At 37.3% G+C, this 24,808-nt stretch overlaps 2 protein-coding genes across 2 annotated transcripts; one reads left to right on the top strand and one right to left on the bottom strand.

Annotated features, from left to right (window-relative positions):
• The first annotated feature begins 290 nt into the window (after positions 1-290).
• Positions 291-15,744, top strand: LOC114823166 (uncharacterized). Its single transcript, XM_029098566.2, has 23 exons — positions 291-603; positions 1,548-1,839; positions 1,982-2,050; positions 2,126-2,263; positions 2,380-2,497; positions 2,990-3,072; positions 3,377-3,472; positions 5,168-5,336; positions 5,414-5,556; positions 5,634-5,720; positions 5,945-6,130; positions 6,589-6,756; positions 9,324-9,444; positions 9,528-9,597; positions 10,219-10,306; positions 10,416-10,536; positions 11,012-11,205; positions 11,298-11,406; positions 11,710-11,865; positions 12,928-13,030; positions 13,807-13,980; positions 14,186-14,331; positions 15,327-15,744. Exons 1-23 carry the CDS (start codon positions 455-457, stop codon positions 15,518-15,520), a joined length of 3,174 nt encoding a protein of 1,057 aa, XP_028954399.2. The 5' UTR covers positions 291-454; the 3' UTR covers positions 15,521-15,744.
• LOC114823167 (ubiquinol oxidase 2, mitochondrial-like) lies at positions 15,613-18,769 on the bottom strand. Its single transcript, XM_029098567.2, has 4 exons — positions 18,312-18,769; positions 18,037-18,165; positions 16,017-16,505; positions 15,613-15,920 (listed from the first exon to the last, which is right to left on the bottom strand). The coding sequence occupies exons 1-4, from the start codon at positions 18,651-18,653 to the stop codon at positions 15,861-15,863; spliced, it is 1,020 nt and encodes a 339-aa protein (XP_028954400.2). The 5' UTR covers positions 18,654-18,769; the 3' UTR covers positions 15,613-15,860.
• Between the last annotated feature and the right edge of the window lie 6,039 nt (positions 18,770-24,808).

Raw genomic sequence — 24,808 nt, forward strand, 5'->3', positions numbered from 1 at the left:
GAGATGAAACTTTTAACATCAAAACTACCCTCACATTTTTCAATGATGAAAAGTAAAATTTGTTTTCTTCTAGGGTATTTAAGTAATCAACCAACCAATTGTTTTATTCCGAATCCTATCATTTGAAAAACACTTGATTGAGTTTCAACTTTGCTCAAGTGGAAAGACCCTTTTGTCACTCCGATTCGTTTGTGATCCAATTACGAGTCAGGCTCCTAAAAGAATCCCATACGTGTCATCTCTCAGTTACTTATTCGGGGTTGCGAATACAAAACGACAAATAAGGTGTCAGATATGTTGTTGATTCACGGGAGAGCTTCGCATTTCCAGAAGCAGCGCATGTGTCATTGTCGTCAAGGACCCAAAGGCCCAATGGGAAGTTGCCTGTTCAATCACAAAAATAATAAATAAATAAATAAATAATAAAGTATTAAATGAGGGAGTGCGGTGAGAAATGGGAGAGGTAGGAGTAGCAGTGAGTGGCAGTGTAGTTGGTGGCGGAGGAGGATCATCGAAATTCGCTCTGAGGCATCCTCTTTCTCCGTTTGCGGTGGTCGGATTGAGGAACCTCCGTGCTCTTGAATTTGGGATCATCACCATCAGGTTCTTATTACTTGTCACTTTATTTAATGCAATCCGAATTCCAAATTAAGTAGTAATTAAGGATCAAATATGATGATCTGAGTGATTCTTTGCAATTTCCATGTCGAGATCCTTCCAAATTTCCAATCCACAGTGTAAGTATTTGGTATATTCAATGGCAACCAATGACTCCAGCTTAATGTGTATGTAGCATTAGAAACTCTTTTTAATTTATCTTTTAATCTTTTTCCTTAAGGAAAACTAATTAAAATAGTTTGAAAATTTTGAGTTTTAACGAAAATGACAAAATAAAGGGTAAAGTGAATAGTCCATGATTGATTTTTTAGCGTAAAAATATGATTTTTCGTTAAAATAAACGGTAGCAGAGTTTTTCGTTAAAGTTTCATTTTTCTTATGGTAGACGTAGATTTTCATATACGAGAAATGACATTTCCCTTCGCAAGGCCAAGGGTGGGGAGTATAAATCAAGAAATGGTTTAAAAGATATGCATATGGGGTGTGCTATCTACACACCTCTTTTTATTTCTCACACATCCTTGTTAATTTCTGTCTTTGATCCTCTTTAATTCATCTGGTCCAACAACAACAACAACAACAAAGCCTTTTCTCACTAAGTGGGGTCGGCTATCCTCTTTAATTCATCTGGTCCAGGCGAAAATTAAAAAGGTTGCATATATGTACATCTAGATATTGAAATGCACCATTTTATAATAATTGTGTGGTAGCTGAGTTGTGATACTTTCTCAAAGGATACAAGCACACTCAAATTTCTCTGTTTTGTATTTTCCAAAATGATTAAGTAATCTTTGTTTCAGTATTTTGTCATAAAGATGTGGAGTAAACTGTTGGATTCAAAAATGCACTTTCCCTTAGGATATTGTTGTTTCTCGTGCAAGGAGTTTGATCATTACTGAAAGATTTACGGTGAAAATTTTGGCATGCAGAAAGAAGAGGTCTGCTGAAAGGTTGGTTACTGAATGTTTGGTATCTAAAATGGCTGATTACAAAGGGAAGGCAGTCGCTGCAGATGCCACGTCAGGAGCTATGATTTTCGAGCCTATTGTTGAGGATGGAATATTCCGATTTGATTGTTCTGCAAATGATCGAAATGCAGCACATCCTAGTGTCTCTTTTACTAATAGCAAGGATAGAGAAACACCAATAATGAATCACAACACACCTTCATATGTCCCAAGTTTCGAATGCCTTTTGGGGCAGCAGATTGTCAAACTTGAGGTCAGCAATGGGCTTTCATACTGCATTTGGTGCTCTTATTATTAGCTATTTCTTTTTGTGTTTTCTTAACAAGTGTATTGCCCTTGCAATGTGAGAATTCCCCTATGCATCAACTAACGTGATAGAATTGCTTCTGGTGTAGCTTCCTTCCGGGACCTCTTTCTATGGAACTGGGGAAGTTAGTGGGCAACTTGAGCGAACAGGGAAAAGAGTAAGTCACTTTTGTTGGTCCATCCATGGAAAGTTTCCCCTCTCCTAAATATTTTGTACTTCTGTTTGATTTAAGGTTTTTACTTGGAACACGGATGCATGGGGCTATGGTCCTGGAACTACATCATTGTATCAGTCACATCCTTGGGTGCTGGCTGTTCTTCCAACTGGAGAGGCATTAGGAATTCTTGCTGATACAACACGGCGCTGTGAGGTGCCATGACATCTGAATCTCTTCCCTTTTGGTGTAACTTATATGTGAAATTGTGAACGTTAAACTTGTAAATTTATTGACCTACTTTTTGATTAATTGTATTTTCTTATGAGCAGATTGATCTGAGGAAAGAATCGATGATACAGTTCATTGCTCCATCCTCTTATCCGGTCGTTACATTCGGTCCATTTGCTTCACCTGATGGTGTTTTGATATCTTTATCACATGTAATTGGTAAGTTCTTTAACTATTTACCATGTTCTCTTATGCTATCAAAGTGAACCATACAATATATGCACACACACACGTATATAGAAAGTAAAGGGGGAAGTGCTTGTTGGTACTAATTCATGATTCAAGTTTTCTTCCTGTCTATTTCATTTCCTCTTTCTTTTGACTAAAATGTGACCGAACTGTAGGATTGTACACCCAGTTGAAGAGCCTTATAATTAAGTTTGTACAAATTATGATAATTTGATAGTTGTACGAGTCTTCTAGTGCTGAATTTTGCATTGACATTTAATAAATTGTCTTAGCATTCATAATTTCAATTTGACGTCTAATATACATGTAATATAAGATAAATTTAATAATATAAGTACTAAATGTGGTGAGTTTTGAAGAGAACACAGGTATATGACAGAAGTTATATGTTATGTGATTTCTTTTGATAATTCTTTTTAATTTTAGTGTATTTGTTTTTATTGTTGCTAATTTTCTCACTAGGGACTGTATTTATGCCCCCAAAGTGGTCCTTAGGCTATCATCAATGTCGTTGGAGCTATGACTCTGATAAGAAAGTTCAAGAGGTAGGTTCATAAAAAATATCTCAAGTTAAAACTCTCTCTCTCTCTCTCTCTCTTTCTTAGGCTATCACCCATGCTTAGTTTTCTCTCACTTTCTCTTGTTGGTTACATGTTTCGTCAAATACATTTTCAAATACAATGCCATCAATTGTTTATGGTGATACGGACAACATATAAATGAGCTTGACAACTAGAATCTCACCAGTTTTACATCATAGTTATGTAAATTCTTTGACACATATAGTTAGTACAAATTTCTACAGCATGTGATCAATTTGCATGATCATTGACCGGCTTACACTTGCAGATTACAAGAACATTTCGAGCGAAGGGTATTCCTTGTGACGTCATATGGATGGATATTGATTACATGGATGGCTTTCGTTGTTTCACTTTTGACAAGGTATACTTTCCCTTAAATGTTCTTTATTAGTGACTATACATTGGGTGGTTTCCATCACATCATGTCTTCTGATTAGCTTGGTGCTATTTTGAATGAGTCGTTTCGACTGGGTTCATTTGTGGAATTTTTCTGGATGTCTTTGACTTTTACTTCTAGTGTGAGTCGTCTCATTTTATGTTACTTTTGGAGATGTAGAGAGAATTTACATGGACATATTTAATTGCTTGTCAGACCCGCAACTTATGTGGTGTGAAGTGTAAACATAAGTGTAGCTTGTTGGTGTGTAGCTGTGGCATTAATAACCACACGAGAAACTAGTAACATGCACTGAAAAGACAAAAAAATAAAAAAGAATTAAAGTTACAGAACAACATCTATGAAATGTCCCATTTTATGATTGACTGAAACTAACCATTTGAAGCCATCTGTAGCGTACTATCGTAATTAAGATGTTGTTATTGACTTCAACCTCTGAAGCTATGAGAAATAGGATCAAAGTCGGTAGCTAGATAGATGAGTTCCAGGGAAAAGATCCCAAGGGAATCTTTCTGATGTTTCTGAGGGGAAAAAAGAATACAAAGTCTGGTAACATCCTTGCCCTTGACTGCTTAAACAAGTATTTAGTAGCAGTCCTCCCAGAATACTGAAAAAGTCACACGACTGTCACATGACCATTTAAGAAAAGACTATAAACAGCATATAAAATTATATGATACATAATTGATAAGAAAACAACTAAGCCAAGCAGCTAGTGAGTAAAGTTACTCTTGGAAAACCTCGTACGTGCTCCAACTTCAACCCCATCGTGAAGGAAAAAGTTAATTCTCTGAGAAAGCCTCCAAAAATCAAGCATAGTCTTCTTCAGAAATACATGTACTGTCACTAGTAAGTTTACCGAACTATACTAAGAATTGCATAAACTGGTTGCTTGAAGTTGCTTGACTTCTAATTGCGTTGAAAGTTGTCCTTTATTATGTTCTTCTAACAAATACACCATCATGAACAGTTAAGAGTGGGCTAATTTGAACGCTCTGGTGGAATCTATTTTATTTTATTTTGGATGAGAAACTTATTGCCATTCATTATGGACTGACATACGCAGATGTTGTCATTGTTGGCTCAATCAACAATGGACAAGATCGTGAGCAAGTCAAATAGTTCTAGTATGAGACACTTCTCAATCCTACACTTATGTATTTGTATTAAACTGAGCCTAGGAAATTAGAATAGTACTCTCATTCTAGAAGTAAAGTAAACACCAACAGTTCTTTCGGGTGGTTTGGCTAAAAGAATGGCATAATTTTGTGGATAACAGTGGGACTGCATTTAATTTCTTATGGATCAAGGTTAGACTGTAGGAGTGTTTCCTAGGCCCATTGTGTATTTTTTTATGGTCCAGGTTGTTTGGCTGTATTTTATTGGTCTTCTGTTCAATGTTTGTATTGCCTGCCCATTGTGGTGGTTGTGTTTAGTGATCCCTCTATGGACTACTGGTTCACTGTATATGTTTACTGTTCCTGTTATTATATAAAGCTGTTGTCTTCCTATTAACAGAATGGGCATTGGACTGTCATTCCTTACAAAAGAATTTCATCATGACGATATCTTTCAGGAACATTGTTCTGTTCCTATAAACACAATGGATTCTTAGTTTCATTCCTTACAAAGCAATTTCATTTTGATGATATCTTTCAGGAGCGCTTTCCAGATCCGAAATCATTGGTAAAGGGTCTAAATCAAAATGGTATCAAGGCCATCTGGATGCTTGACCCAGGGATAAAACAGGAAGATGGTTATTTTGTCTATGATAGTGGTTGTAAAAGTGATGTCTGGATTTCAAGGGCAGATGGAAGACCATTTGTTGGTACATTTTCTCTATGTAATGGAAATAGAAACCGAACCTAATAAGTTACCATGTTAAGATTTTCTTTCCATTTTCAGGGGACGTGTGGCCTGGGCCTTGTGTTTTTCCAGACTACACACAGGCAAAAGTTCGATCTTGGTGGTCCAATTTAGTCAAAGATTTCACTTTAAATGGTGTTGACGGAATATGGAATGATATGAATGAACCAGCTGTTTTTAAGGTAGCTTTATAATTGTTTATTGTGCCTTGCAGTTTTTTCATTGGTGTTGAATCTATTTTCCTTGCTCCCTTTTTCAGACTGTCACAAAAACGATGCCCGAGAGCAATATTCATAAGGGGGATGATGAACTTGGAGGGTGTCAGAATCATTCACACTATCACAATGTATAATTTACTCAACCTTACTGCTGTGTTCTTCATATTACGTGCTTTTCACAGTTAGTTTTAGCCTTTTAGGTTCAACTCTTTTGAACATCCCTTTCTTATGGCATCCTGGTAGGCGAATGAGCCGTACTGGTTTGTGAATGTCTTTTGTTTCATTGTTGTATCACCAATACTATATGTGCAAAACTTCTGAGCTTCAGTTTGCTGATTTTTCTGCATTCTAGGTCTATGGCATGCTAATGGCAAGGTCTACTTATGAAGGAATGAAGCTGGGTAATGAAAAAAAACGCCCTTTTGTTCTCACCAGAGCTGGATTTAGTGGTAGCCAACGGTATGCTGCAACGTGGACAGGAGATAATCTTTCAACTTGGGAGCACCTCCATATGAGCATTTCCATGGTTCTTCAATTGGTATGTTTACTCACTGTTTACCTATAGCAAAGTTGCAGACTTCAATTTGTTTTCCTTGCCTGTTCATCTATAGTTGGTTTGTTGTACAAGAACCATGTGTGCTCTGTATGACAGATCATATCTACAAAAGAAGGTTGAATTTAAATATATATGGTCAACTCTTCTTCTCTAGACTTTCTGTTATAAGTATTTTCTTTCGATAAGCTATATTTATTGGCAGCTACATTCTTATTTGTGCTTCATATGCTCTCTCTCTCTCTCACGCACACACATCCGTGCTCTTAATATTTCCTTCTTCTTTTTTCCTTCAGTCTTAATGACAATATTAGTTTGAGATTTTTCAAAGGTTTGAATTATTTTTAAAGGGGATGAACCCCCACCCAAAATACATAAAAAAAAAAGTTTGTCTGAGCATCTTTGTCCTACCCTTTTTGTAATTACTTTGACTTTGTTTTCAGGGACTTAGTGGTCAGCCACTATCAGGGCCTGATATTGGTGGTTTTGGTGGAAATGCAACACCCAAGCTCTTTGGACGGTGGATGGGTATAGGTTCTATGTTTCCCTTTTGCCGTGGGCACTCTGAAATGGACACGATTGACCATGAGCCCTGGTCGTTTGGGGAAGAGGTTTGTCCTGCTTGAGCTTTATGAAAAAGTTTTGTGTTTCCTGAATTATCCCTTTATTTATGGTGGCTGGTGCATCTGGTTGAGCCACTTTACCGTTACAGTGGAGTAAGATAATCTTCTTTCAAACCAGATAATAACTGTTATACATATAGGACTCCAGCTATGTCTTCTACTCTATTAGTTTTTCCAATTATTTTTGTGTAGTGCCCCTATGATTTTAATTTCTAATCATTTATTACTTACAAAATAAAACACTTGGAAACCTAGGTTTTGGGTGTGTTTTCTATGCAGCTCCATGTTTCTTTATGCACTTTGGTGCCTATCTACAAGAATAAGGGCGACGTACAAAATTGCATGAACTATAGAGGTATTAAGCTAATGAGTCATACAATGAAGCTTTGGGAGAGAGTCATTGAGCATAGATTGAGGCAAGAGACACGGGTTTCGGACAACCAATTCGGGTTCATGCTAGGATGCTCAACCATGGAGGCAATCTATCTCTTACGAAGATTGATGGAAAGATATAGAGATGGGAAAAAAGATTTACACATGGTCTTTATAGATTTGGAAAAAGCGTATGATAGGGTTCCAAGAGACATTCTTTGGAGGATTTTAGAGAAGAAAGGAGTACAAGTAGCATGTATCCAAGCTATAAAGGATATGTATGATGGAGCAAGGATTGTCGTAAGAACTCATGAAGGACAAACCGAAAGCTTCCTCATAACTGAAGGGTTACATCAAGGCTCATCCTTAAGTCCTTACCTTTTTGCATTGGTAATGGATGAGTTAACATGACATATTCAAGATGATATCCCTTGGTGTATGTTTTTCGCAGACGATATAGTGTTGATAGATGAAACTCAGGAAGCGGTAAATGCGAAGCTTAACCTTTGGAGAGAAGTGTTGGAATCTAAAGGTCTTCGCCTAAGCCGATCAAAGACAGAATATATGGAGTGCAAGTTCAGTGCAAATGGAGGCCAAAATGAGTTAGGGGTGAGGATCGGAGATCAGGAAATACCAAAGAGCGACTGCTTTTGCTACCTAGGATCTATCTTGCAAAAGAACGGAGAATTAGATGGAGACCTCAACCATAGAATACAAGCTGGATGGATGAAGTGGAAGAGTGCATCTGGCGTGTTGTGTGATCGCCGTATACCACTGAAGCTCAAGGGAAAATTTTATAGGATGGCAATAAGGCCGGCGATGCTGTATGGCACAGAATGTTGGGCGGTGAAGAATCTAACATGTACATAAAATGGGTGTAGCGGAGACGAGGATGCTTCGTTGGATGTGTGGGCACACGAGAAAGGATAAGATTAGGAATGAGGATATCCGAGGTAAAATAGGAGTAGCCGAAATTGAAGGAAATATGAGAGAAAATCAGTTACGGTGGTTTGGACATGTGCAAAGAAGGCCTACTGACGCTCTGGTTAGAAGATATGACTACGGGACAGAGGTTCAGAGTCGAAAGATTAAAGGAAGACCTAGGAAAACTTTGGAAAAGACCCTAAGAAAAGATTTGGAGTACTTGGATCTAACGGAAGAAATGACACAGAACCGAGCGCAATGGCGTTCTAGGATTCATATAGCCGACCCCACTTAATGGGAAAAGGCTTTGTTGTTGTTGTTGTAAGGAAGTTGGAACAATTTATATACTCGTAATTATGTTGACAAACCCTAAAAAGTCTAATGCTTCTGTGGTTTCTACATATACTGTTATGTTATATATATATATATAGAGTTGTAGACATGTATATGTATATATACATATATATATATATATATATATATATATATATATATACACACACGTGTGTTGTGTGTGTGTATATATATATAATAATTATATATAGATAAAATGTTTCAAAAACGTACAAAAAAGAATCCAGCAGTAGATAAAAGGTACACAATCTTAACAGCACAAAGAATCTCTAAAGAGCATTCAATTTCACAATCGAAACCTGAATGGTCACTGAAATTCACTTTGCACCCTAAACTTTAAAACGTTGCAATGATAAACCTAAATTTTGGATACCATGTGATGTCAACCCTCAGTTAGTTGGACCCTTACCTGCTGTGTGGGACCCATTTTTGTGACAGGGATGCCAAATTTACACCACATAGAAAATAAAAAGATAACAAACTGTAAAAAGACACATGGCCTTTTGAAAATATGTAAAAATGTAAACACTCTATAATGCTAAAAGAAGAAATGAAACTGCTTCTCCTCCATGGAGCAGCAGTGTCTCACCACCTTGGCCAAGTATCATCTCCAATCTATGTTCTTTTATAAGTCCAGAGCATGCTTCTGTCGGGAGAGAAAGATACCCTGTACTTTGATCTTGCAACTTTGATGCCCAAATTTACTTCAGTGCTTTGATCGTATGTTCTGTTTTACTTCAGTTTATGACGTTACCTCAACTCTCATGTGAAATCAATCATGCAGAAAATGATATTCAGTTTGTTGCAATCCACTGCTGCTTGTTTAATTTGTGCTTTTGTGTTTTTAGATTTACGGATGGTTTTGTGCCTACCATGATTCAGAACTAATTTCAATTTTATGTCAGTGTGAAGAAGTATGCCGTTTGGCATTAATTAGGCGCTACCGTCTTCTACCACATATTTACACTCTCTTCTATATGGCTCATACAACAGGCACTCCAGTGGCAAGTCCTACATTTTTTGCTGGTGGGTTTTTTATGCTGTTGAATTGTCTATTGGACCTGATCACCTTTTTAAGCAGCTAATTACATTGTCAAATGCTTGTGTAGATCTCAAGGACTCCAGCTTAAGGAAATTGGAGAATTCTTTTTTGTTGGGTCCACTTCTAGTCATTGCCAGGTTCTCGCACTTTTCCCACAAGATAAAAAGCCAAATCATTTTACATTATGCTTTTTATTGTTCAGCTTCCATCTTCTATGGTTTTTGTAGTCTGTCCTTGTGCTTTTTAGCAGACCGATAGTGAATTTGACATCATCTTTGAGAAAAAAAGGCTTACCAATCTTCTGTTTTACCTCTTCTTATTAGGAAATCTTTTCATTTATATAGAAAAACAACTTTGCAGAACAGTTGCCTCATGCAATACATTTATATGCATCATGCAATAGTCAATGTGCTTGCAATATCTTTTCTAAATTGTTTATTTTCTGTTGTGAGAACTAAGACCTGAGTTTACCAAAGATTTTGGTTAGAATTAAGTGTTACTTCCTTTCCTGCTTCAGTTGGATGTGATTCTATCACTCTTGTGTTCCTGACTTTTTATTTCCACCTTATAGTTTGCTTCCATCATTGGGAAATATACAAAAAGTTATATATTTATTACTGTTCCCTCTGAACCTGATGTGTGAATGCTTTCTGGTTAAATTTAATTCATGGATGGTGTAGAGGGGATTCAGTTTTGGAATTTCATTGATTAGAAATGATCCTCACATTTTGTTTTGACATCCTTTTTTTCATGGTCAGCACTGAGCCTGGTCAGGGGATGGATAGTTTGCAGTTCACATTGCCCAAAGGAATTTGGTTGAGTTTTGATTTTGGTGATTCACATCCAGTATGTATTACCGTACATATTGATATGTTTAAGTTTCCAATTTTGTCTTAATATTTACTTTCCACCTCATTTCTTTGTTTCTCTTTTCATTCTCTTCTGGTTATTGCAGGATTTACCAGCTTTATATTTGCAAGGTGGAGCAATTATTCCCGTGGGTCCTCCTCATCAGCATCTTGGCGAATCTGATCAATTAGAAGACTTGACACTCCTTGTGGCTTTAGATGAAGATGGTAATTGTGTTCTGTCAATTTCCTCCCGAAAAAATTGGATTGTTTGGTTGTTATTTAGTAACATCAACAGTTTCAAGTTTTAGTGGTCTTGCCGTACTTGAGGTCAAATGATTTATCATACTTGGTATGTACCTATCCATTATAATATACATAAGAAATTATGAGGTTGAACCCAGAAGGATTAATTAGGACAACCTAATTTTGAAAATCTTGCCTAACTAATTGATCAAAAGTTGTATCTCGTCTTGAATAAAAATTATGTTCACTAGAACCATAAAAAATTTCAATTGGAGATAGCTCTAAGGCCTTGACAACATGAAGAGGAGTCCATAATCCATGTGTTTTGCAGTTCTTCTCGTTTTTCTTAATAAAACCAGTTCTTATTAGGAAAGAATTACAATTAGGTTTTGTTTTTCAACATTTGTAGTAAAAACTTTGCACTTAGAAGCTTTATGAATGATCTCATTATTTACAGGGAAAGCTAAAGGTGTTCTCTATGAAGATGATGGTGATGGATACGAGTTCATGAATGGTGGATTCTTGTTGACACACTATATTGCTGAACTTCAATCTTCTACTGTTACCGTTAAAGTTTTAAAAACTGAAGGATCTTGGAAGAGGCCAAAACGTCGGCTACATGTGCAATTATTGCTTGGTGGAGGGGCAATGGTATGGCTTCTTTTCTGGAGGTATACCAATTAGGTGTCTGAGACTATCTTGTGCTAATAAAGTACCATATCAATCCTGAATCCCTCAAACAGGTTGATACATGGGGCAATGATGGAGAGGTTCTTCAAATTGTAATGCCTTCAGAACAGGAAGTTGGGAAGCTGGTTTCCACTAGTGAGAAGCAATACCGAACTCGTTTGGGTAACACTTCTATTCTTACTTTATTCGGTCTCATATTATCCTCAACGTGTAGCTAAAGTTTTGCTAATGCCACTTAGTTTTCAGCTATAATTAACTTCTCTGAAACTGTCTAAATAGATTGCATGAAGTAGGCCTCATGTAACCATCTGGATTTCATAAAGCAAGGGCAAGGATGATCCTTAGTACAGGACCTAAAAAATGGATGGTCCCAATCATTGAGCAGACTGAAATTGGGATGTTCCTGATTAATGCATGTATCAGTGACAGTGCTCCTGACTAATGCATCTTAAATTGTTAATGTAGAAACTGCCAAGCCTATTCCAGATGCGGAAGTGACTTCTGCGCACAAAGGAATAGAACTTTCGAGGATTCCTATTGAACTGAAAGGTGGTGATTGGGATATTAAAGTCGTTCCCTGGATTGGTGGTAGAATTATTTCCATGATGCACCGCCCTTCAGGTAGTACTTTTACGATTATCTTTTATTTATTAATATATGTAGAATGTATTTTATTTATATGGTCGCTAAATATATTTAACTTGTGAATAAACCATTGTCCAATATTCATGTACTCATGGTGGATATCATACTTCACTCCACTAGTTATCAAATAGATTTATTTTTCTGTCCAACAAAATTACCCAAGGAACAGCTACCACTGCACGATTCCACAAAATACTAGTTTTCCACCACCAAAAGACATACTTTTCACAATGAATGTTTAAGAATGAATTAAGAATTTAGCCCAAGTAATCCCTGCAACCTCAACCAACCGCCACCACAGCCCCAAAGAACATAGAGAATGTAAAACTAAGTGAGTTTAAAATGAACCTCCTTTTTGCACTAATAACACCAATGAGGAGAAAGATAAATATTGGGTCTTCTTGTTTGTGACTAATTACAAATGTTTGCTCTTCTTTGAGATACGATTCATGCCAAAAGGCGAACCTTAGGAGTGGACTTTCAAATCATTTTAGCAGGCTGGAACACAGCAAGGGTCTACTTTCAGTTATTACACGGAGAATTAAAAATATCTTACAAGTTACAATCCCTAGTGTGGCAAACTCCTAGTGTGGACTATGTGCTGAAACCTGAATATTCTCCAAAACAATCCCTAGTGTGGCAAACTCCTTGATCTCTTATGTTCACATAAATTTCTTCAAAAAACCAAAAAGTCCAATTTTCTTGTTCTGCACAAACCTCTGCCATATCGGCCACCCTATAATTTTGACCCATAGCCTCAAAAGGCTAGGAAATTTTGAGCACGAGGGTTAGTCATGAAGTGATAAATATTGAAGTGAGGGATGAGGTTTGCTATGTATTTTGTAGTTTGGCAATGACTGAGATTTTTAGCTACCATGAGTCTATTCTGTTACACAAAGGCGTTATCTATCAAAGAAATTTCTAAACCCGCCCTGAGTTTAAGTCATTTTCTTCCCATTTTTGGGTGATGAGGCTGAATAGACTAAATTTTGTTTTAGTGATACTCTTATGATTGATACTTTCATGTGGTGATTGCAGGGACACAATGGCTTCACAGTAGAGTTGACATTAATGGGTATGAAGAGTATAGTGGTACTGAGTACCGCTCTGCTGGATGTACTGAGGAATACAATGTTACAGAGTGAGTTACTGAAATAAAATATTGGGGTTTTTAGCCAATAGGCTTAATCATTATGCCATAAGTATCTTTAGTTCCCAAAGACATTCTTGTAGTCAAACTAGAAAGTTTTTCATGTAAATAATCCTTTAGTTTTGAGCCTCAAACATCCCATTGGGTTTTGAAGATTTTGTTAACCGGTAGGAATTTAAAATATTAGGTCGTTTTTTATCCTAGACAGCTCTTGCGTTAGGCAAAGAGGTCGCACTTGGTGCGATGGCAAGTGCCTTCGCCCATGAGCGGTAGGTCTCGGGTTCGAGACTTGGGAGCAGCCTCTCCATAAAATGGGGGTAAGGCTAGCCGACATTCACCTTTCCCAGACCCTGCGTAAAGCGGGAGCCTTGTGCACTGGGTACGATGAAGCTCTTGCGTTAGGCAAAAAAGAAGGGGTGAAACCACAACTTTACACCTCACTTCATATTATTGTGTTTTATCTAGTTTCCATCAATTAATACGTCATTCTATGTTCATTGCAAAATATGTGAGAGTTTGAGCCACATTGAATCTTCATGAAGGATCCCTTTTTTTTTTTTTTTTTTTTTTTTTTTTTTTTTTTAAATCTGATCGAGTAAAAATAAAGGGAGTAAATGGATACATATGGGTAGGGTAATAATATACATATATAAGTACAGATGTGCATGTATGTACTCTCAGTAGTTAGGAATCCACAATCTGTATATCGAACCTTACATTTTGATAGTTCTTGTAGCTCCATTTTATTCTGTCAAATCTCTATGCAGACGGAATCTTGAGCATGCTGGAGAGGAGGAATCTATTCTGTTAGAAGGTGATATTGGGGGTGGTTTGGTTCTCCAACGACAGTTACATATTCCAAAGAATGATCCCAAGGTTTTCCGAATTGACTCTAGCATTATAGCATGCAAAGTTGGTGCTGGTTCTGGTGGATATTCAAGGTTTGTTCCAAATTACAATTTCCCATCCCTTTTCTTTTATCTCTAATCACACACAAACATATAACCAGTAAAAAATTTGTATACATTGTCCCCTCTTAGTTCTATGCCTTTTAATTTATTGTCATTTGCAATAAAATTTGGTTTCCTTTTAAAAACAATATATAAGTTATATTGCATAATTTGTTTTGTAATTTTTTCTTTGCAGGCTGGTCTGCCTGAGAGTACACCCAATGTTCACCCTCTTGCACCCTACAGAATCTTATGTCTCATTTACAGCCATCGATGGGTCAAAGCATGAAATTTGGCCTGAATCCGATGAGCAGTTGTTTCAAGGGGATTTACTGCCTAATGGTAATGCTATCTTTCTTGCAGTGTTTTTACCTTCATTACAAAGTGACATTCGAATTTTATTATCCTACTGAAGATGCAGAACTACTTTTGATCCCTTAAGTAAACGACTAACAACACAGTATGGACTATACCACTTTGATTTTGAATGTTCTACTTCCAGAGGGTTTTGTGTGGAAAACAATAATATTAGATACAATTTGAGTACGAACAAATCAACAAAGAAGAAAATTAGCTAAGTATGGGTTTTAGGCCTTGCCTAGTTTAAGAACATAGGATCTCAACGTGACTGGAGAAGTGAAGACAATTTTGGGATTCTTAGCATTTCTTGTTCCTTTTTCCTCTTGCTTTCTATGTCATTACATTCATAAAAACATTTAGGTTATTAAGGTTTTTTACTTTGACAAGGATTGTCCCGAAACCGAAAGATTAGACTATTGGAAAGAGGCAACATGAAACTCATACCACACCATGGGATTCGATATTCCACCATGCTCTGAGGACACAGTGCAACTTTGTAGTCGGTCATGTTAAATGGACGTGGGTAAATGAGTGGTTTACAAGTCTTGCCTAGGTTTCAGAAGGTGGAGCAAAAGGATTAGTCCCCATTATCATTCTTTCCCTTGCTCAAATGTGTGTGGAGATGATGACGCGAATTATCAACGGGGCATTGTTTTCTATCAAATGCAGTCTCCTTTTAAATCTGGTTTTCTTAGATCCTACTTAGACACTAATTGATATTAGAAGATCGTCACTGCAACATAAGAGTTTGAAAAGAGATATCTGAGGAAATTTGTGATGTCTTCCCTGAATGGTTATTTATCACATTTTGGGCTACAACTGAGCTGATTCATTATATGAACCGCACGACTGTAGAGCTCAACTGCTGAAAATAATCATTTTTGAAAAGTTTTGAGTTCACTCTTCTCGGAGTTGTATCATGAATTGCTGCAACTTACCTCTGATATAAAAAAAAATTCGTCGTTATTTTTGGACAGGTGAATGGATGCTCATCGATAAATGCGTTGGGTTGGGGCTTGTGAATCGCTTTGATGCTAGCCAAGTTTACAAGTGCCTAATCCATTGGGGAACTGGAACTGTTAATTTGGAGCTGTGGTCCGAGGACAGGCCGGTTTCTAAGCAATCACCTCTTAGAATTGCCCACGAGTATGAGGTTGTGACACTCCCGTAGAATAGTTAGTCATCTTCATCCAACTCATTTGCATTTACCAATTCCAAACTAGTAAATACAAAATGTCTCAACTTGGAGGTACAAAGTGTCGATTCGAGAAGTGCATCTTGATACTACATTTTCATGTGAAATTTGGGATTCTGAAATTGTACATTGTAATAAGGGAGTTTTAACAAAACACTTCTGGTACTGTTCACTTTTAAATAAAAAACCATATTTATACATTTTCTTGGTACTATTCACTATACCTTTAAAAATGACTTTTCATTAAAAAGAGAAGTTTTTTTTGGATTTTTCGTTGGTTTTCTTTTGTTATATAAAGCAATACAGTGCCATTTCATCAGTGATAACCAATTGGAGCTGGTGATTCCCTCAGTTCCCGTCCATTGTAGTGTATATCCTGCAGTTCAAGGCACATATAAGGATATTAAACACCAATTTGAAACTAATCAAGCAAGAACAACCGAATCGATTTAAACAAGTTAATCCTTATTACCGATGCAAAGTGATTGACATCGCGGTGGTGTGCCTCATCCGCCCTAACAACCGCAACAACATCTCTCAGAGTCGAGTCGGGTGGCAGCTGCCAGTAATCAATGGCAATCGCCGGAGCTGGCACATTCTCTATGTTCCCTTTATCCAGCTCCTTGAGGAACTCAGTGTACGAGTGGATTGCTTCCTCCTCAAGGTACCCAACCATTCGATGAGCGAATTTCGGGGAAACCATATACCCTACGAAGTAGGCGTTGAAGAAGACGCCTTGAACCGCAAAGACGAGGGCACGCTCGTACCACTTGGGGTTAGCTACTTCCATAAATGTCATGAGGTGCATTCGCTCGTTCTCGGCTTCTTCCAGCAGAGCTTTGATCCACCCTCCGCTGTGCTCGAACCGCCGTAGGGACTTGCAGTGCAGCAGCATCCCTCCTACCATTCCGGGAACTGCTGCCACTGTTTCTAGCATCATTGCTCGGCACCCATACCGCCTCTGATATTGTATATACCCATTACCCACCCACCCAGCATTATATTATTTCACAAGAAATTATAAATCAAAGTAAATAAAAACCCTAATTAACAGTTGATCCTAATATAGGAGCACCAAAACTTGAGCAACACACTTTCTATAGCAATATTTTCTCTACTATTATAAAATCAAGAAATTTACGGATTCACCATGATAGAAAGTGCCAAACAAATTTTATTTAGACATAAATTGATTCATCGAGAAATCATGTAATTAGTTAAATAGGAAAATAAAAGGCAGACATGGGATGCCATGTTTGTGAGAACAATTAATTATGAAAAAGGCATGCATATACCCAAGTAATCACTATAAAGATTAAAACATTCAAGAAAGTATTCACGTAAAAGAAAAAAGTCATTTGTCACTCTTTAATGAAGATATATAAAACAAAATAATGAGGCAAATATGATTTTCTTTTAGTACTAATAACAATTGGAAAATGATGACCACACTTTACTGTTTAGTTTTAGTCGTTGTGTTATCAATTCTCTTAATTAGGGTACTATAAGACGGTGACATCATATTTTTTACACGGAAGCAGATTCTCTGTCCTCGCACTTTCCATGCCCTCTTGTACCCTCCTGTTTTGTGTGGTCACGGTTAAACCACGTCAACGTTTTATATTATTTTTTTATAGAGATAATAAGACAAAATGGAATAGTAATATAAAATGTTGATATGGCTTAACCGTGACCACACAAACAGGAGGGCACGGGAAGTGGGAGGGCAGAGAATCTGCCTCCTTTTTACACAAGTTCTAAACCATTAAATTTGTTTACTTTTAAGAGTAATGCTAAGGAGACTAAATTTGTAGACTTATTTTGCAACTAAATTACATGTCACCAATAAGAAATGAGCACGTTTATCAACATTTAAGTAATAATTCAATAATCAATTTCTATGTCATTTAGTTTACAAAATTTAGTCTACAAATTTAGTTTCCCTAGCATTACTTTACTTTTAATTGTAGAGATTTAATCTAATTAAGTTAATTAATTTTCTTTATTAAATCCAAAGTGAGTTAAACAAATTATTAAGGGAAACGTTTTTCTCTCTCCTCCCCTCTATTTCCTCATCACGTTCTCTCCTTCTCTCTCCCCTCGTCTCTTTCGTTTCAAGTCTCTGCAAACCAAAAAAATTTCTGCAGTGCAAACATTCATCAACTCCTTTCTTCCTAGACCAGAATATGACTTATGTCGTTCTCTTTTGAAAAAAAAGATGTGAATATGATTGTACACAGAAGATTAATAACTAAAATTCCAGTCAATTTGAAAAGGAAAATAAACTCGAGATGAACTTTAAAAAAGAAAGAAGGGAGAAGAAATTTCTTGTTCTGCATAAACCGAAGGAACAAAATTCATATGGAATGGAGTTAGAGTTTACCCTTATAACTTGTAAATTTATCATCGAAATTGTGATTTTATACCTATTTGATTATTTGAAAGGAATATCGTATATATGTAGTAGAACCAAATATATACCCCATGTATACCTGGAAGAATAGATCAGTAGGCCATCGGAGAGATTTGACGGTCCGGTAAGCCATTCTGTCCAACAAAGTCGTTGGCACGTGATGCTTCTTCAGATCTATCGAGACGTCCGCTTTGTACGTCTCCCATGGCTGCATCAAATATCAAGTATTTTTATTATTTCACAATATTAAACAAATAAACAAACAAACAAACAAACAAACATAAATGGTTTGTATATATATGTTTCTATTTTGCAGCAAAAGAGAATTAACACTACTAATACGTACGTACGTACCCTAAAGCAAGTCCACTTCCATTCGGTTCCATCTTGCTTGGTGACTTTGGTGGGTCCCACACCCCAGTAGCTGGTGATCGTCTTCTCATCATCCTTACCACCGCCGTGGCCAGCAGCGGAAGGGGCCGTAGTGTTATGACCCTCTGCAGCCACGTCCACATTTGCAGCACTGGTGCTAGCACTCCGGACTAGGGCACCACCACAACCGCTATGAAGATAATTCAGAGGAAGAAGATGAACGGCAGCAGCCATCAGAGGCTTATTGGCAGCGGTTGCAGTGGTGAACAGCCGTACTGTGCCCGCCATCGAGTTCGCCGCGTGTCTCCGGCTCGCCATCATCATATTATGTAGACAAAGAGAGAAGATGTAGCTAGCGTTTGTTTGTTTAATTGTTTGTAACTTTGTGAGGTATGCGTGTGATGATTTTTTAGGGTTTAGGGTTTATGGTTTCTCATGAGATCTGTGTCAGGGTTTATATACCCAAGTCTCAATTGATTATTAGGTAATTTACTGATATTCTCTTGTCGCCTACGCAATTGATGAGCTGGTAGAGCCGTTCGGTGGTGGAGATGAATGGCTCTAATTGTGACACGTCGTCTCTTGTTCATGGCTGTACAAAAAAGACGGGATCCTGATGGACGCTTGCCAAACACGGCCTTGCAAACCTTGCATTTTCACTCGTGTAATGACTAACGTACCCTTGAAATATTGGAACTTGCTGGCCACAGCCACACATTAATTTCAATTTAAATGACTCATTTATATATTAAGGGTAATGTTAGAGACACTAAATTAATAAATTAAATTTGCAAATTAAATTATGTATCACCAATAAGAAATAATTGTGCAATTTTTATAAGAGTATTTTTTTTTTCAAATATAGAAAGTTTGAAGTGCATTATTAAATTTTTAAAATGTTATTTCTATTGCCACCTAGTACTAGGATCTAGTGTTATTTTTCTTCACTTGTAAGTAAATGGTCTTATGTTTGATTTTTGCCAAAATTAAATTTGAATCACATTATTGTTAACCAATTATGAGGTTTAGCCCACTCTTTCATCCCGTTAATATAGATAATATCGTTTATTAAAAAAAAATTCTTATTTATTATCGTCGGGTGCGGTGCAACTTCATGACAATGCATATTCTTAGATGAGATCGAGGTCATATAACATTATTAATTTTGTAATTGACCTCAAGCAGTATTTTTTAGCACACCGTTTCAAATATCCGGTTTAAGATTTCCTTGGGGAGCAAGTATGATGAGGTTGGATGGATGAGATCGTATTTGCCAAATTGGCATTTCTCCTACTTTAATTGGGATAATGATAGGAAGACTAAATCCGCAAACTAAATTTTGTAAATTAAATAATATGAAAGTTGATTATTAGATTATTATTTAAGTATTGATTTCCGTATTTATTTTTTTATTGATAATACTGCAATTTTAATCTACAAATTTAGTTAACCGAGCGTTACTCTTTCAATTCCATCATGACAAATTTGATGAAACATTCATAATACCAAAAATGCCCCTTTTTTACAATTTTTAAAAGTAAAAAGAAAAACTGAATTAAATAAGTGAAATAATTTTCAAATAAAAATTCAAAAGAAACAACCTCGTCCACGTAAAGAAGTTAGCTCATTTCGGCATGTCTATCTCTAACACTCACTTTTGGGACCATTGCATTCCTAAAGTTGCTTTTCATGCTTTTCATTTTGACTGTGCTGGAACAAGTTGTACTAGAGGTTTTGTTCTTTAATGTATTTACTTTATAAAAAAACAAAAACAAAAAAACAAAAAAAAGAAGTTAGTGGCTTTATTTTGAGTTTATTATAAAAATCAAGTTTATTTAAGAATTAAAAATGCAACAAAGAAATAAATAAAATACAAAAGAGTGACGATCGTGTCGTGTTTGTTGTGTTCGTGTCGTTTTCGTAACATACCCTATATCAGTATATCTTAACAGATCGTGTAGTGTCAAACCTTTAAAATAAAAGGTTATATGATCTGACCCAAACTCTACCTGTTAAAATTAATAGATAATATGATTTGACCCATTACTAGTTAAATAAAATATATTTTATTTCAATAAATAATCAAATAAAAAAAGTCATACTAAATTAATATCTACATACCACATTGTAACATAAATATTACTTTAAAACATAAAAACATATAATATCAAAGCTGTATAACACAGGTTGTGTCAGTTGACAACCCTAAATTCTAAATTCTAATTATGAAATACCTAATTTTACAAACCCTAATTTGGAATTATACAATCCCTAAATCTACACAACCCTAACTTCTTCTTCAATCGGAAAATATAACAATCAAATTAAAGAAATTACCTTTTGGGAGTATTAGTGGTCAAATATGAATGTTAAATGGGAATTTGTATCTCGATTCGCAACCTTGCATTGGATTATGGGCGGAGTCGATGGTGGTGATCGTGATTCATTACTAGTGTGGTGGTATCTTAGATAGCGAGATTAGATACACATTTGTCGTGCTAATGACTTGGAGAGAGAGTGCGCGTCGAGTGTCAAGATAGAGAGAATACAAATAGAGTTGTTACTGGACTCTGGCCTGGGAAAGAAATAATATAGACTGAGAGTGTATCAAAAAATCCAATGGTAAGGATTTAGGGTTGAGATTAAATCCTATGGCTATTGTAGTAAGATTTTTTAAATAGTCTAAAATGATCAATTTAACCTTTTTCTTAATTGGTTGAAACGAGTTACCTGTGGATTTTTAACGGATGACCGATAACACTCCAATTATCTAACCTAACCATGCATTTTCCCTCGCGTTGTGACTAATGTACCCTTGAAATATTGGAACTCGCCGGCCACCGGCCACACATTAATTTTATTTTAATTGATTCCATCCATATACTAATAGGGTTTAATTGACTCATCCATACATTATATGTGATTATTATGGAAACTATTATTAATACTTTAAAAATTCAATTGTGCATTCACACTTTATAAAACTTTCTTTTCTTTTTTAAATATAGAAAGTTTGAAGTGCACAATTAAATATTTTAGAATGCTAATAACAATTCTCTTGCCACGTACTACTACGATCTAGTGATATTCTTCTTCACTAGTAGTGAGAGGTCTTAGATTTGATTCTCGTTAAAGGCGAATTTGAACCATATTATTGCTAACCCATTGTGAGACTTAACTCACTTCCTCTTATTTTAATGCAAATATTATCGTTTGTTAAAAAAAAAAAAACAACAACAATTCTCTTAATTATATACATTTATATTTATTATCGTCCTTTACGTTTTTAGGGTGCAACTTGGACATTGGCGTATGTGGTCGAGGTCATATGTTAGGGGTACATGAGTAATTTTGTAATTGATCTCAATCAGAATTCTAGATCACACCGTTTCAAAAACCCAATTTAAGATTTTCTTGGGGTCCAAGTCGCAACGAGATCGTAGTTGCCAAATTCGCATTTCACTCCTATTTTTAATTGCACCTATTATTACAAGGGGGGAAGTCAAATTTGATGAAACATTCGTAATGTAAACCTGTCCCTTATTCTTACAACTTTTAAATGTAAAAATGAAAAACTTAATTAAATATACAATTTTTCAAATAAAAATTCAAAAGAAACAACCTATCCAAGTAAAGAAGTTCGTGGTTGTGGAGCAAAAATAATCAAGAAAATTATGAAGGCGACACATGGATTTTTGGGTAAAAAAGCTAAAATTACCCTCGATGTATACCGGAATTCCCACGCGCAAGCTGCGGACAATAACGACTCAATCAAGGTCAAAGGTGATCAAAATAGGTATTTATTCAAAACCTATTTCATCAATCCTCATCAAATCCTCCCTCCCCACAAGGGTAACCCCCCAATTATTCTTTTCAAATTAGGATTGATTAGCAAATTAATTGATTAATTACCCAATTAATTGATTACCATTACACTCACAGTACCACAATAAGTGGCCGATCCCTATTTCTCCAAATAAATAGCCCTCATTTCTCCAAAAAACCTAAGTTCAATTCTCTTCTAAAATTCTTCAAATTTCTCTAAACATTTTTCCCTCAAATTCTAACTTTGGCATCAGAGGTTCTTCGGCCAAAGCCCCCCCATTCATCGTGGGCGCATGAGTCTCTTGGCCTTGACCTAAGGTGTTAATTGTTTTGCAGGTGCATTTTATCCAAGAAGAAGAAGGCGGAAATTTGCATCCACAAATTGGTGCTTTCATTGAGAGTCTTGATCAAACGCTCAAAAAGGACTCTCGCATTCAAGGTTTCTAATTTTTTTGTTCATCCGTAGATTTTTCGTACATTCTTATTCCTAGAGCTTTTTATACAAAAATTCTTTGAATAAATGTAAAAGAAAAGTACAATGGCAAGAGATTCGGAAACCACGATGAACGGAAATTCCAACGTTCAAGAGTTAAGACCATGGTGATCCACGAGGCTCAACGCGACAACAAGTGGAGTGGCACCATCACAGCAACCACCACCATGGCAACCTTTGGCAAGTCCTTAGCCCATGGTGAACAGCAAGCCCAGGTGCAAAAAGCAACCTAAGCTGCTGCCTTAGCATCGCGAGCCCAAGCTCAGCACACGGCCTAAAACATGCAGGCTCGCTCCCCAAAGAAACCCAGCTCGGCCCAGCGCAAGAAGGCTCACGGTGAGCAAACCCAGGATCATGCAGCTGTAGCAAAAGCAGCAGCTCAAACCTAGCGGGCCCAAAGTCATCGCAAACCCAGTCCACTCCAAGGCCGAGCCTAAGACCGAATGGCCCAAGCAGTGCCGTTTCAAACCACACAGGCCTAGGTGAGTCGACCCGGCTCGAGCCCAGCACACATCCGAGCCAAGCCCAAGCCCAACGCGCAACCGTGCCGCAAGTGGAGCAGCCCACCTCCGTGGCCCAGCCCACTCCAGTGACATTCTAAGCTGCCCAAACTAGTCCAAGGCCGGTTTAACCGTCCTAACTTCAAATTTCTGGGCCGATGATTGAACTGAGGGCATTTCACCATATTTCTCCGTGGATTTGACATTCCTCAACTCAAATCTCGCGCCCATAGTCTACCACACTTCTGTTGCTCAAGGAGATGCATTCATTCCAAGCTCTTCCAACCCAAATGGGGAACAACAATTGTCTTAACAAGTAATGGAGTTGACGAGCACCCTTGCACAGCAGACGACCTTAGTGAATCAACTCTTTCAGTACACTGAGATGCAACGTGCCCTAGACGAGGTGTCCAGAAGTAGGACAAGGGCAGACAAAGAACCTCTCCAGTAGTGTCCCGGCAAGCTGCCACTTGACCAACTGCAAACCAAGCATTTCGGCAGTGTACACTTCCGATTGGGCCCCCGAGATAGCATATACTCCTGTCTTAGAGCGCAAAGGAGTGTGCACTTTTGGTTAGGCCCACAGACGAGCATACATTCATGGTTGGGCCACACTCCGATAATCAACATGAACAACCTTCTAGGTGAAGTGCTCATTTGCGGCAAGGCCCACAAGGAGCATCATCTACCTCACATCGGAGTAGGCAGCTCGACAGATAGAGAGAAGCAGTTACTCAATCCGGGTCATGTTCAATTGGCAGCCTGCGAGAAGTTTGCTCGTCTGCTACGAACGTACCACATGTACCATAGCCGTGACATAGACCAGCTGAGCACATATAAGAGCAATCTAGACTGAGCGATTGCGTGACTTCCAACACAACGAGGTTATTGACAAAGCATTACGACAGGACATGACCAACATAAGCCGATCATCCTTCATGGACGAGATCGAGCAGGCAGAACCACTTGTTCAACATCAAGAAGAACCCAAAGAAGTCACTTCGCGACTATGTGAAGAGGTTCAAAGCAGAAAAGACAAAGATAGTTAGATGCCACGACTCGATAGCTAGAGTAGCCTTCCAAAAAAGACTTCCAGCGGACCACCCGCTATTCAAAGAATTAATCATGAAAGAAGATCTAACTCTGGCAGACTCTTTCACTCTAACAGAGAAGCATGCACTTTGGGACGAGGCTCACCGATGCACATTGAAGGCAAATCCAAGTGAAGTATGTTGAACCCTTTCGAAGCACAGTTGGCTTATGTATGAGTGTGTTGGAATGTATGATTGAACGAATATACTGTGAAGCTGTTCGTTTATTTGTATAGTCTTGTTGACATATACTTAGACTTTGTTTCATGTTGGAAACATTCATGTTGAAGCTTTGAACCCGAGTGTTTGATTGCTAGGAATGTAAGAGGATTAGGACCGAGTTGTCTAAATCACCTCTTTATTGAATTCATGCCAAATAGTCTTCGTTACATAGGATGCCGAATGGCTGAAGCTTAACACTTGTACAATGTGAGTTTACTTGTAATAGTACTTCAAGTGATCAGCGTTCCATGGATGGCCAAGGGTCTTGCCATCAAAGCTTCTAAGCTTGTAAGAGCCAGAGCGATTGATGCCAACAACTTCAAACGGTCCATCCCAGTTTGGACTAGT

Source organism: Malus domestica, chromosome 16 (genome assembly GCF_042453785.1).
Source record: "Malus domestica chromosome 16, GDT2T_hap1".
Classification (NCBI taxonomy): domain Eukaryota; kingdom Viridiplantae; phylum Streptophyta; class Magnoliopsida; order Rosales; family Rosaceae; genus Malus; species Malus domestica.

What these genes read in the sequence shown, in the direction of transcription:
- LOC114823166 (XM_029098566.2), top strand. Translation starts at nt 455, where the DNA reads ATGGGAGAGGTAGGAGTAGCAGTGAGTGGCAGTGTAGTTGGTGGCGGA. An exon ending in AGATGGAAGACCATTTGTTG is followed by an intron (nt 5,337 to 5,413) that starts GTACATTTTCTC and finishes TTCCATTTTCAG; the next exon opens with GGGACGTGTGGCCTGGGCCT. An exon ending in TTTCCATGGTTCTTCAATTG is followed by an intron (nt 6,131 to 6,588) that starts GTATGTTTACTC and finishes CTTTGTTTTCAG; the next exon opens with GGACTTAGTGGTCAGCCACT.
- LOC114823167 (XM_029098567.2), bottom strand. Translation starts at nt 18,653, where the DNA reads ATGATGATGGCGAGCCGGAGACACGCGGCGAACTCGATGGCGGGCACA. An exon ending in CTACTGATCTATTCTTCCAG is followed by an intron (nt 16,506 to 18,036) that starts GTATACATGGGG and finishes ATACAATATCAG; the next exon opens with AGGCGGTATGGGTGCCGAGC. An exon ending in ATGTCAATCACTTTGCATCG is followed by an intron (nt 15,921 to 16,016) that starts GTAATAAGGATT and finishes CTTGAACTGCAG; the next exon opens with GATATACACTACAATGGACG.